The 14,807-nt window shown below is 39.6% G+C and overlaps 1 protein-coding gene across 1 annotated transcript in view; it reads right to left on the reverse strand.

Annotated features, from left to right (window-relative positions):
* Positions 1–5,966, reverse strand: part of kcnh8 (potassium voltage-gated channel, subfamily H (eag-related), member 8) — a 61,324-nt gene extending 55,358 nt beyond the window's left edge. The window contains exon 1 of the mRNA XM_086280240.1: positions 5,811–5,966. Coding sequence (XP_086136366.1) covers positions 5,811–5,886 — 76 coding nt within the window. The 5' untranslated portion in view covers positions 5,887–5,966. The remainder of the gene's footprint in view (positions 1–5,810) is intronic.
* Positions 5,967–14,807: the final 8,841 nt, after the last annotated feature.

Consider the following 14,807-nt stretch of genomic DNA (forward strand, 5'->3'; position numbering starts at 1 on the left):
TTAAAAAAAACAGTGCAGACTGAAAGCAACACATGCAGACAAAGCTGCGAGTGTGTGTGAGTGTGAGAGAGAAAGCACTGTATAGTAGTTCAGTATTAAAAGTGTATGAATGTGTGAGCGCTGTGAATGATTTGGTCAGCAAGACTGCAGAAGAGCTACTAATAAAGTTTAGCCTATCTGAAGCCAGAAAAGAAAGCCAAGAAAAATGCTGACTGTGTAAGTTAACAGACTTGTTAGTATCATTTATTATTGTTAGGATCATTTATTAATGCTCATAAAAACTAAAACTTTGGAAGATTGTAGCCAACAAGAAAAAAAAACATGGAATAAAGTTGTGTCTAAGAATGTGTTTTAATTACTGATGCTCATCTAAGAAACACAAAGACTTTAGATGCTATTAAAAAATCTAGACCATCCTGCTGTCCGTGCACAGAGTTTCAAGCGATCTTCCAGGAATGGATGACGCTATTTACAAAGAACTGGTAAATGGACTGGTTCTTATATAGCACCTTTCTACTCTATCTGAGCACTCAAAGGGCTTTATACACCATGCCTCCTTCACCCATTAACACAAGCAGCTTTTATAATGCTGAAGTGGATTGTATCTTACATTCACACTCTGATGGAAACATCAGAGAGAAACTTGGGGTTAGTATCTTGCTGAAGGATATTTGGCATGCGGGCTGGAGCAGTCAGTTGTCAAACCGCCAACCTACTAATCAGTACATGACCTGACCTGTACCATACCTCCCAAGCTACAGGATCACTAGACAGTGACTTCATACCTGTTGATCTCTAACCTAGAGCATAACCTGCTGCAGAGAAGGTAATAATGTGAGTTACCATAGTAAGAAGTGAACCAATTTCAACCAAATGTAATAAAATGCTTTAAATACTTTCAGTAAACACATTATGCTCATTTCTACCTGCACATTTTTATTCCTGGAACACACAAGAGTAGCTTTGCATGATTCATGGTTCATAATAATCCTTATTTATCTTATACTCTGTCTTTGTTTTCCCTGCCTTTACAATTTAAGCCAAACTTTTTCTGACTGGCTGCCTCTTGCAAACAGAAGAGTTCAACGGCAGGTGGGTGGGGCTTCTTCACAGCCAAAGCTTTGCCCCTGTGATAGTATTTTATGTCACTCCTCTCAGTGACATCATACAGGCTAAGAGAGGAAAACATTGTCTGGAATGAAGCATTTAGAGTAATCTGAATTTAACATTTCATATCCCCGTTTGAACAGCTCATCTGAACAGGCATTACCTGTTTTCTCAAAGCTGTTAAAAAGCTCTCAAAGCTCTCAAAGCTCTGCAGCTGGATCCTTAGCTTCCTGTCTGACAGACGCCAGGTGGTCAGACTGGGCAGCATCACCTCATCCCCCATCACACTGAACACTGGTGCTCCACAGGGGTGTGTACTGAGCCCTCTCCTGTACTCACTCTACACCTACGACTGCACAGCCACTAACAGCTCCAACATCATTGTGAAGTTTGCGGACGACACTACAGTGGTGGGTCTTATCACCAACGGTGATGAGACGGCTTACAGGGAGGAGGTCAGCGCCCTGACCCACTGGTGTCAAGACAACCTCAATGTCGCAAAGACAAAGGAGTTGATAGTGGACTTCCGGAGGTGCAGAGAAGTACACACCCCCATCACCATCAACGGCGCTGCTGTGGAGAGAGTGAGCAGCTTCAGGTTCCTTGGTGTACATCTGGCTGAGGATCTTACGTGGTCAGTACACACAAACAAAACAGTGAAGAAGGCGCAGCAGCGCCTCTTCTTTCTCAGGAGACTGAAAAGATTCGGCATGAGCCCCCGCATCCTCAGGACCTTCTATCACTGTGCCATTGAGAGCATCCTCACTGGATGCATCACCACCTGGTATGGCAACAGCACCGCCTACAACTGCAAAGCTCTCCAGCGAGTAGTGCGGTGCTCTGAACGGATAATTGGAGGTGAGCTTCCCTCCCTCCAAGACATCTACAGGAAGCGGTGCCTGAGGAAAGCGGGGAGGATCATCAAGGACTCCAGTCACCCCAGCCATAAACTGTTCAGACTACTTCCATCAGGAAGGAGGTTCTGCAGCATCCGGTCCCGTACCAGCAGACTGAGAGACAGCTTTTTCCATCAGGCCATCAGACTGCTGAACACGTCATAGACACCTCAGCTTCACTACTGGAACTTCAACATTATGCACTCCACACTGTATATAAATGCCACTTGTTTTGCACATATTCAACTCTGTATATTTTATATATTTTATTATTATTATTATTATTTTATTTTTTTTTACTATTTAATTTGTAAAAATGTGTATACACACACACACACACACACACACACACACACACACACACACACACACACACACACACGTAGGAAAATATTTAGTATACACATCCAGAAATGCATACACTATTATATATTGTACATATATTTATTAGTTTCAGGTTGGCCATTCTTGTATTTTGCTCGTTTGTGTTGTTGTGTTTGCACATCTCTGTTGCTTGTGGGGCTCGCACACAAGAATTTCACTCGCATGTGCTGTGCCAGTGTGCCTGCACATGTGATGTGACAATAAAAGTGATTTGATTTGATTTGATTTGATTTGTTAATAGAATTAATTCTGAGTGTTTTCAGTTCTCTATAGACTCTGGTTGTGAAAGGGCAAATTCAGTTAATTCAGATAACAGTTGGTTGGAATATAGAAGTTAATGTTACTGTCCAGGAAAAAAGTTAAATTGATTTAAATGACCACCACTAAATGTAAAAATATTTCTCCAAGAACAAATCAGATCAACTTAAAGAGTTTTCCACTATTGCTTTCAGCCATTTATCACCGTTTAAAGGTCTGACCTGCTCTTGGATTTGGTTGATGTGATAGGAGATCGCATAGCAGCGAAACTACCTCTTCCCTTATATTTGCTCTTGGCCAGGCCATCATAGCTAATTTGTCCCGTCAGGCTCTGCTACCTCCAGTCTGCCCCGTCTTGCAGTTGAAATCCAACATTAATTTCCTTTACTTCACCAACTCAAGGACAGCAGTTCATTCTCGGGAGCTTGACAAACTGCTTGTGCTACAGGTACAGTACAACCCCAATTCCCCTAGTTAGGACAGCCCTCCTGCCAAGGCAGCTTAATAGTTATTGTCATCGTGTGCCTTTACTGGTCGTCAACCAGCAGATATTTGGACAGAAATAATGATAAATGTTTCTGGTTATTATTGCTATTCTCCAAGTGAACAAGCTACAGGAAAGGTAGAACATCCCAGGGAGCACACATACCAATGAGCTAATATATTAAACTGGAGCTTGAATCAGCCCTAAATGTAGGAAGCACTATGATGTAATAAAATGTGGCAAGTACTGGCACAGAGAGAACAGACAGAAGTGAGTTTTTGACAGGTTGTCATGACAATTTCTAGTAAATTTAAATTTGAATCACCAATCACACAAAAAGCTACTGTTCGTGTGTGTGTTTTTAAAGAAAATGATCAATATACAGCATTGCCTTTGTTCATTCCTGTTTACTTTACGATATAACGATTTGTATTAAAGAGCAAAGACGGTAAAATTCAGCCACAAAGTCCATAATAATCCACGCCTAAGGACATGAGTAGTTGCCCAAAACAAACAGCAACAGAGCTGAAACAAAGCTGAATGGAAAATGAGAGCAGAGCAGTGCATTGATTCTATTTGAGCAGCTGATGATTCCTGGAAAAAAATAAAATAAAAAAGAATTCTCAAAGAGAAACACGAGATAGTTATGAAATACGGTGCTTGGTGTTTAGGAATCCTCGTGGTTATTATTGAGAGAGAGTTCAGAGTAAAGTTGAAGAAACGTCTGTGTGGGCTTCGCCTGGGGAAGGACTTGCTGTAATGTCGCCGTCGACCAATTAAGTTTGATAAATGTGACCGCTGCTTTCAGACCGGCGGGAGGAACGACTGCAGTCGGCGTCTGCAGGACTTAGCCAGATAATAAAGGTTAACTTCACTGTAAAGATAAAAGAGTGGAAAGCCACAGAAAGTTGGGCTGTGTGTTTTTTTCTTTCAAAAACACAAATATTAACACTGGTTGCAAGTTGTGTGCATGCTGCCCAAATGCCTGGCGAGAAGCTGTAGGGGAGACCGGGGATAGTTGTAACATTTTTGACATTTCTGTCTGTAAATTGGAGCTCGTTTAAGGTAGTGGATTCAAAATGTAATGCAAAGTATTTACATGTCTCTGCTATTAAATAGTGCAGCTATTTTCTCTGCAGCACAATTACCCATTGCATGGTATGGTCTCAAACACAAAGAGTGAAATGTTACAATTAACCCCATAGTCTGGGTTAGTTGTAACATATCCTGGGGTGAAATGTAACACAATGAAATAAGGGTACTAACGAAACATTAACATGTAATCTTTGTTTATTCAACACATGAATGCACTTAGAGCCATTTATGTAGCTGTGTGTGTGTGTGTGACAGAATGCAGAAATCTAGCTTTTGAACATATTCCAACCCCCCAAAAAAGACAAATTATGAAATTTTCTGCAACTGAATATTTCATTAATTTTGATTGGTCTTCCTTGAGTTTGGCCTCATTGGCTCAGTGGGCATTATAACCTACAACTCTTGCACCAATTTTGAACATAACAATGAAGCTGAAAAAATGTAGTTGTTCACCAGCATCGCAATTCCATTACTTTTTATCATGGCTTACCTTGGTGTGGTTTGCAAAGTGCTTCAGAAAGATGAGGTAATCTGTTTCTTGCACCCATCCTGATTTATTTCCACTACCAGTACTTCCTACTGGTCCATCTCTGACACAGTGGTCTGCATAATGTATGTGTGGGAACACAAACAGTGGAGGAATTGTGTTGCCAATGGCATTAACCGCATATACAAATGCGACCAGTGAACCTCTCTCTGCTGATGTCGTTGCCCCAACTTGTTTAATATAAGTTAAAGTAATAGTGTGGTAAGTTGTAACATCTGCATTATTGTTACAACTAACCCAGACTGTTGCTGTTACAACTGACCCAGACTCCTATAGCCATGAACTAGCTAACATTACAGCCAACGGCTAAAACATTAGCACTAAAGACTTACACAGAATATATCCCCATAGACATACAAATAACATAATTTAAATTTGATGAGTTTAACTGCAAAGCAGATAATGCTATTAAACATTGAAATAAAGTAGAAAAACTTACTTTTTGGCATACAAATTACTTTTTTTCATGTTAAATTGTCTGTGTTTGACAAAATGTGCTGATTTTTCACATGTGATAGCAGAACTGAATTGGGCATGCACAGGATGAGTCACATCATTTGAAACGTAGCCCTGATTGGAGAAATTGGAAGTGTTACAACTAACCCACGTTACAACTATCCCCGGTCTCCCCTACTGTAAACTGGGAGTGGACCTTTGTCGCTGTCTGTGGTGCTGAAAGCCTCAGCGCTGTCTGCTTTTGATACTGGAAACAATTTTGGATTACCTTGAACTTTAGTGAAGTCTCTCTTTGGACAAGGAAAAAAGAAATAGAAAGAAATGTGAAATACCTGGTGATCTAATGTCGCTATCTGTATCGAGGACAGCAAGCATGCAATCATACTGAAAGGCGCTGACAACTCCCTATTCTCTCTATTACAGGTGTTGGGCGTTTTGGATCAGCCTGCAAGCTTATTCTCTGGAGAATGCCAGCCGGCCAAAAATAAAGAAGAGGGGGGAAAGGAACTTAAATCGCAAACTATTACACATCCTTAAATGAGTCAATGATTTAAAATATATGGAGATTAAAAAGCAAACTTACGAGTGCCATCAAACCGAGTGGCTATAGTGTCCAGAAACGTGTTCTGCGGCGCTAGTAATCCCTTCATCACAGGCATTTTCCCTGCTTAATGTCGAATTCCCCATCAAAGTTACTGAAGAGATGGTGCAAGTCGTCCAAACGCTTGAGGTGCTCCCATCGAAGGTGCTGATGGCTATATGACCGAGCAGCTATCCAGTCAACTCAGCACAACGCAAAAGCTCCTAGTTGGTGGGGAGCGCACGTGATGCGCTCACCCGTGCGTCTGTTGCGTGTGTTAAGGACAGGAGAAGAGGGAGACCACAGGTGCTGCTCAGGTAACAGCGAGGGACAGGGTGACACTCCCTGTCAGCGATTCCATTATTATGTCGGTTGGAGCCAACGATCATCTATCCACAGCGTGCAGCGGTGAGAGACGAGCATTCTTAACAGCTGTGATTAAAGCCGCAAATCTGACAGTTTCTCGGCGTGGAGACACGGTGACATCACAACAGAGAAAAACAGCTGACTCCTGAACTTTTATTGAAATTTTGATTTACAGCTTTTTAATTAGTTTCCTCCCACTTAGCGCGTCACTCAAGTGAGTCGTGAATTTCTCTTATGCCGTTGCTCATGTGCTCTGCTTAAGGACGCCGCGGTGTTAAAATAAAGCCAATAAACTACATCAGTTGTGCAGACTGCAAATAAGTCACTTAAGTAGGTGCACGACTCATTCACGTCGTGTTGGAAGCGTGTCCGCACTGTTTTTAGCGACATCTGGTGGTAGGATCAAGGTACGGCCTGCATGGAAGGCACGGAAAGATGGGCTGAAGTCTGCCATGAGCTGCACAACAGCGCTGCGCAGCTCGGATCCGCTGTGCTACATCGCCATCCTGTGGATGCTAAGATACAGATCTCCATAAAGCCTGTAAATGTGCAGCACATAAATGCTCGTTAACTAGTTACAGTTTCTTATATAGATATGTGTATATAACATTACTCACACTGCACTTTATGTACATATGAAAAAAATAATCAGAGTGTATTTACTGTATATAGTAACCATTTGTAAATAGTAGAAAATACCGGTAGAGTTTTGAGGCTTTTATTATTTGTCCACTATTTTTTTCTTAGGTACTTATTTTTCTATTTTTTTCTCATATATTTCTCATTCCCTTTGTCTTGTTGACCCTTGTGCTGCTGTAATGTGTAAATTTCCCCAATGTCAATGAAGTCTATGTCTTTGTCTAAAAAAATCACTTAAACCGTTTAGTGAGACGTACAATGAAAATGACATTGAAGAAGCTGTAACGGCAAGACTCAGTTTTATCAATGTCATAACAGTACGGTCGAATATTTCAAAAGCAACATCCCATGAAAATGTTTGTTTGTTTGTATTTTGTTTTTGAGGGATCTGGACAAGCATCCTTTTTGTGGCTACAGTGGACCACTCCTTAGTGTATCACTCATTTATCAGCTAAAAGCTTCATTGAGATAAAAATCTCTTTTCTAAGAGAGACTATAACCAAGAGGGCAGCAGAAATTACAAAATATCCTTCTGTTGCAAGATGTTTGGGGTTTTCATTTATATGTTTATATGACTGCTTAACATGGCCGTGGTCAGGAGGTATAGTGAGTCATCTACCAACAGGAAGTCAGACATTTGCTTCCTAGGCATGGAAAAAAGCACTAGTATGAATCTATCTGTGTGTGATTGGGGGGAATAAGGCTTGTAGTAACACCTGCTATTAAGTACGAGTCCATTTAACATTTATTTTAATAGGATTCAAACATAGACTATACTCTTTAGTCTTTCTGAGGCACTCTTTAGTAAATTTCCTCCTGTGCTTATGTTGTAGAGAGGCCCACTTCTGATTCTGCTTCAAATTCTTTGATATGATACACAATTTATAGTTGAATCAATAGCTGCACACTGCTCAGCTCCTGAGGCAACAAGAAAGCCTCAAACTAAACATTTCCACCGTCATGTTTCCCAGCTGATATGAGGCTCTTCTCTGGAAAAGCTGTTTTTGGTCTGCAGCAAATATGTCTGTTGTTATTGTGGCCAAACAGTGATATTTCTTATTCACTGATCCAGGATGTGTTATTCAAAAAAAAAAAAAAAAAAAAACGTTGGTATGTTCAGTAGTAACGTGTACCTTTGCTCTAATGTTCTTTATAGATAGCAAATGCTTTTTCCTGATACGACTCCCATGCAGCTCAGATTTGGTTTTGACAACAACATTAGCGACAGATCCTGGAGATTTCTTTGTGCATTAAACAGTTTTGTTCTTAGGCTGAATTTTCTGGAGCGGTAGGTCACGGAGAAACTGGCAGTCATTAGAAATCACTGCCGCTTGTAGATGATTTTCTTGCAGTGGAATGATTTGATGTTCTTTTTTCCACAGACTACCAGACTCATAAACATCCTCAACCTTTTTCTAAAGACCTGAGAGAGCTTCTTAGACCCTGATGACACGGCACACTTCAGAAGTAAGACAGCTCCAGAACTGGCAGAGGACTAAATTAGACAGTTTCCACTTTCCCTACAAGTTTCTATTTATTGGTACTTAATCTGCAAGCCTAATTCCTAATTTTATGGTTCTAAAGTAGTAAAATTTGTACTTTTTCCACATCATTAATAACTTTTCTAATTAAAATCTGCCTTTTTTCTTAAATCCATGTACTGTTATATACTGTTTAAAAGATGATAACGCGAAGTCATTCTGTGCTGCTGCGCTTGGTCTTTTCTGTTGGCTGTGGGCACTTGTGGTTTCTGGGTTCGTGCGGGTTCTCATCACCACTCTGTGCTCTGATGTTTTGACTCTAGTGATCAGGGGAACTTGATGGAAATGCTGTTGTCCTTACAAACCACCACACTGCTTGTTGTTGCGCCCCTCCCTCGTCCTGCGGAAACCCTGATAAGGATAAGTGGAAGAGGATGGATGGATGATGGATGGGAGTAGGACACCTGTAAATACTTTCTGAAGCTCAAGAAAAAAAGAAAATAAATAAATAAAAGATCTTCAAATGCTTCACTTGTTTGGATATTGTTCAAATAGTAATTTTTCTCATGATGTGCTTCTTTTCCACATGATAATATCTTCTAAAATGCAAACCTTTCCTCAACAGGAAACATTCAGTATAAAAAGCAATTTATTTCAGTATAAGCTCAAGGTGCTCCTAAGGAGCAGAGTTACTGAGATATTGGCTAACAGTAAGAGACGTTTAAGAAACTGCCTCGTGTAATAAAATCCCAATTTGCAAATCCTTATTTTCTCCAGTACGTAAATCAAGAAATAGGACTACATCCAAGTTTTCAATTTCAAGGTTCATGCTGCAAGTACAAGATACCTCTAGGAAATATCTTGAAACCTATCTTGTAAGTTCATGAACCCACAAATACACACATGTTCAACAAAAGCCATAACTAAACTCCATTCTAGGTCAGTCCCATTACCTACAGTGCTACAGCATGGGCCTAAACAGCAAAAGTCAAAAACAGTGCCTCCTACTCAGCTCTTTCCCAAAAGTGAAGCAGCTGTTTTAGTGTTTATGTCATGTGGAAAACATGTAGTCATCAGGCGCTCCCAGGCCCATCGAAATGTGAATCATATGTCTCCTCTGTGCCTTCAAACAAGCTCACCAACTGTACACGCATTCAAACAAATGCATTCAGGATCCACATAAAGAAATATGTGAGTCATGTCCCCGAGGTGAGCCAGAGCCAAGTAGTTAAGAACACAGAGCTTCTTCCATAAATGTGTCAGCTAATAAAATTAAAACAGACAGCCAACACACTGCGATGCTCCACCTGAGTAATTAAATGCTTAATGCATCGTTTAATCCTAATCACTGCACCAAATACACATCTTGCGTGCATGTGTGTGTGCGCCTCACAGTTAAGTTCATAGCAAAGTGACAGTCGAGCCAAAGTGAGTCGCTGTGGATTCCAGCGTTACCTCACCAGAAATGTTATTAAACCTCCAAAGATTAGAGCCAATTAAGCTTCCGCGTAATTATCAGTCAATCACTGTAGCTGTGACAACACTTAAGGCACTAGAGAAAAAATATTTGGGATATTAAAGAAAAATAGTTTATTTGCAGAGCTATCACCATGCTTTTTTATAACATTTAGCTTACCCCAAAGGGAGAAAAAAAAATGTATTTCCCTCCACACCACCTCCCATCTGTCCAAATTGTTTTTAATGCTTGCAAACACGGCAACTTTACACCTAACTTTATTATTAATCTACTGCATGAGGTGACATAAATAAACCTCTCTTACAGCAGATATTTTCTCAGCTCAGGTGTAACGTTTTAAATGGCTCTCATTTGGACGTGTCAGTGCCGGAGTGCTGCACACTGGGTCATTGTTATTGATTACTGAGACCGAGGCTTTGTTTACATTATTCATTACACCTGAAATGGCATTTCAGAATGTCTGTGGACATCCTGACACGTGGAGGTAGGGGGGCAATGTGTATTTGTGTCGCAGAAAACATTAGACAACCCTTGTCAAAATTTGGTGCAATGGATAGATTTCTTCCAGCCACCGTTCCCTAAGTCAGATAGCACCGCTAGGGGGCGGCAAAGTTACGTTTTATTAATCCCTCAGCTGGATGGTGATGTTGGTTTAAAAATGTACACGAACCCATTAATATGCACCAATTACAAGTGAATTTAAGATGTTTGAATAGTGCATAATAATAATAACTGTAATGAAGATCATTACGCCTATATGCATTTGTACTGCTTTACAGTAATCTCAGCTCCAGCTCTGAGTCTCTCTGTGTTATTTTGGTATAAACAGTTGGACCCTAATCAGATCTGACCTTGTGTCTGTATAATGTACAGTCATGCATTTATACTGAAGATTCCCTTGCGGCATTAAAGCAACACAATGCTAGCATTTCAACTTCACGTTTTTTGCTATGCGCGGTGCAGGCACACCTAATGAAAGAAACACACACACCTTTGCAACAGGCTATTTTACATGAAATATGTACAAAGCCCCGTTTCCACAGATCAATACTGGTGTCCTCACTCACAATCAACACTGCACGGGATCTAATGATACAGGCAATTACAGAAATGTCACATGACACATCACACCTGCCCTCTTCTAACCAGTACTTACACTTCCTATCTTTTGTCCTTTCTTTCTTGTCCTTTGTTTCCATTATTCCCACAAAACAAAACCCATCAATTTTTCAATCAAGCAAGTAAGTAGGGCAGCATCTCGCATCTGATCCTGAGCTCACAATCTAATCTGAAACCTGGAGGCTCCTAAATTCAAACCTTTTTTTCAGAGACTTTCTGATTTGTATACATTTAACAAAGCCACCTTAACACAAGGCTATGGTTTTTCAGGCAGTGTTTGATACCCATGCTGGTACATTAACAGACTGAGGAGCCTGTGCACGCCCCAGATCAGGAGAGACCTGAGGAGAGACAGTTGCCTTAAAGCCAAGCTATGATATGAATGTTAGAGATAAGATTATAGTATGGCCATCTAATATGTTTGCAGAGAGATTTTTTCTGGTAAAGATGTTTCATATTAGAGCAAATGATAACGACAGTGGCTGAATAAGAATGAAGTAATATTACCAGGAACTCACAGCCCAAACCCATTGCAAGAGAAAGCCCTGCATTCAAAACAGGAATTTTAGACACAAAAAGATTTGGTTGTGCAGAGAATTGCCCCTGACATACATGTAATTCTACATTATATCATCAAACTTTTAATGTGAACAAAAATTCAATAAAGATTGTCAGTCAATCAAAGTGTAGCTAGTTGTTTACTCCAAGGACATGTAAGATAGCAACACACAAACATCTGTTGATACATTTAAGGGGCCCAAACTAGACACGGGTCATTTGTAACAGAGTCAAAAACAAACAGCTCAAAAATAGAACTTTTAGCAATATGCTGAATTTTATCGTCTGATCATATATTTTTTTTCTCCCTCCATTCAGTTTATTAACTGCTTATCTAATTTAGGGTCATGCAGCCCATCCCAGCTGTCATTTTTTTTAAGTGCTATCTTAATTTATGACTGATAATTACGGCTGCCAAATACATAACGGCTCATAAGTTTGGAGAATGACATGAGAGCTTATGCTCAGATTCATCAAATAAATTGTAACATTGATAGTAAATAAGCAAAGATATAAGCAAAGTTTTTTTTTCAAAGTAAAACAATCGTTTTGTCTTTTCATCAAATTTTGCAGCATCAGAGCCTGAATGACCTTTGACACTAGATGTAAGCTTATGGAGGTAATATGGTTATGCTTTTCACTCACACTTCTTACAGGCCATGTGGTCAGCTTGTTTCCACAATAGTTCAGTGACACTGAGATCCATTAACTATGTTTGATATTCCTTTTTTGTCCACTGCACTGGACAAAGACAGCCAGCTGCTTCTGCTGTTGTATATTTTGTAATAGTTTGGAGCTGTGTATAGGACCATTATCCTGCTGTAAGCAAACAAGTGTCCTAGGAGTATATCATAGAATTAAATAACATAGCTAGCCTTCTTATTTATCAAGATCACTTTTATCTTGTACAAATCTCCTACTTTAATCCCACCATATTTATATTAGGCTTTTGACATCAGGCAGCCCCACCCCTCCTCCTCAGCACCTTTGTCTTTTTTTGTTCCACATCTTAAAACCTTAGACAAAGATAGGAATTGAAGGAATTGTCTGTCAGCAAGATGTGCCTGGGGAACCCACACCAACAGGGGGCCCCCAAGAGCGCTTGAAACGTCACAAAAGACAGTTTGATTAAATGTATTTCTTGTGCATGTGACATATCAGTAGTACAAGTTCATGCTACTGCTATAATCATTTTTACTGTCAGAGCCAGGATCATGCTCATGCACAGTGTAAGTATTTGTAAGAAGATTGGTGTCCAAGTAAGTTTTAAAAAAGTATTTATCCCCCTGGGGCTAAAAAGAAAAGAAAAGAATCAGAGGGGGAAAAAAAGGAAGATAAACGTATGTTTCTGAGAATAATCACATATAAGCAGTTAATCATTAAGACTGGCTAACAGTGACATTAGCTAAACAAGAGCTTTTGGTTCAGTCAAGTTGTAGTGAGCTTAGGTGATGCTGCATGGAAACCACAGGCATTAAAGTTAATAATCTAGTGCTAGCTCTCTATTTAGTTGGTTTCTGTTTAATTTATTTAATATTGTCTGTTTTTACATTTGTCATGTGGCATTCGTCATGTAAAAATGAAAAATTTAATTTAGGTCATTATAAACTCTTGTTGTGCCCTTTTGCACATTTAAAAAAAACAATTGACTTGTTTTAAAAGGGCACTGTCTGCTCGTTTATTTTATTTCTTTCCAGCACACTAGAAAAACATAATAATGGTTTATTAGATGCATACTGATCAAGCATGGACAACATATAGTTAATAATGGTGGCACTGAAGTAGGCTGTTGGTGATGAGTTTAGCTGGGGGCGGGGCCCCGAATCAAATTCTGCCCAGAAATATAGAGAACCAAGAGTGACATATTTTAATAATTCGTTAAATGTGTCAGGAACTAATTAAAATTGGAAATAAATAATGAATTAATTATGTTATTAATTCAGTGAACTTTGAATTAATTAATTAATTAATTAATTGAATGCGGCATGAACTAATTAAAAATGGAAATGAATAAATAATTAAATATGTCATTAATTAATCAAATTTGGAAAAATAAATAAATAAACCTGTCATTAATGGATTAAAATAGAAAATAATTAATTTATTAAATCTTTCACTAATTAATTGATGTTGGAAATAAATAAATAATTAATTAATTAATTTTCAAATATGCTGTCGAATTTTCCACATAGGGCCTCTTTGCAAAAAGTTCTCTGATGTTTTCAGAGATGTGATGTTTCGTGAAAAGAGCAGTACACCCCGCTGCATGAAGTCTGTAGCCTTTTGGCCCCTTAACTCTTTAGAGCAAGCACATGAAGAAAGCTTTTTGGGTGGGATTGTATTCTGGACATGCAACTCCCCCAATTTATTGTTTCTTTGATAAGCACAAGAGATTTCATCTATGCTAAGATAATGAAGACTTTTCTCTAAATGATTAAGGACCTATTTACATTTATGTAGATGTAATCACGTAATGTTTATGTTATGTAATCATGTGATAAACCTGGATGAAGTAAAACAACAGGACGCTGTAATACACAGGTACGATGGCTGCTTAGAGAGCAACAGGACTGCTTTTCTTTCTATGTGACCCAGAACATCTGAGCTAAAATTGAGGTCACTGTATGCGCAAGTAATCCCTATGAGCCAGAAGCTCAGCCTTCAGGCTGCTCTAAATGCCTTGTCAGTATTTGTAATCCTAGGTCTGCATGACGTCACTGAGAGTGAATATTTTGGAAATGTCCGTCACACAGCTCTGGCCGTGAGTATTGGAGCCCCACCTATCAAACCTCCCGTTTAAAAGGGGCAGCCAATTAGAAGAAAGCTGGCTCAAAATAAGCATGACCTTAAAGGGTGAGGAGCTAAAATTGCTTCTTTCAGACAGCACCAAGTGGCAGTACAAGACTAACGAGTATTATTTTGAACTGTGAATCACACAAAGCTACTCTAGTGGAGTACCGGAATAAAAATGTGAAGCGTAATAGGTCCGCTTTAAGATCAGGGAGCAGGCGAAACAAAACTGTGCAATACTTTGTGCCGGTAATCCATTTCCCCTTTAACACCCTGACGTGTTGCCTCCACCCATGTAACGGCAGCCACCTCACTAACCACATCATGAGGTTATAATAACCACATCACATCTATGGCGAATGAGGTGGTGTGAAAATCTAACCTAATTTGGCTGAGATACGCGACTGTGTAAGCAGCAGGGTGTCCCCTGAGATGAGGCTCCGATTGAGGGAGCTGTGCGGTGCACTGCTAGCACGCTCTGTGAGCGTGTAATGGTCTTAATTATCATTTAGCACGGCAGCCTCATTGATGACGTATCAGGCCAGTGATGAAATAGTAGAGCAGAGAATA

The sequence above is a fragment of the Aulonocara sp. 'chitande type north' Nkhata Bay genome, linkage group LG22, assembly GCF_057382095.1.
Source record: "Aulonocara sp. 'chitande type north' Nkhata Bay isolate Kocher_YH1m ecotype deep benthic linkage group LG22, A_spYH_male_GT1.1, whole genome shotgun sequence".
NCBI lineage: Eukaryota > Metazoa > Chordata > Actinopteri > Cichliformes > Cichlidae > Aulonocara > Aulonocara sp. 'chitande type north' Nkhata Bay.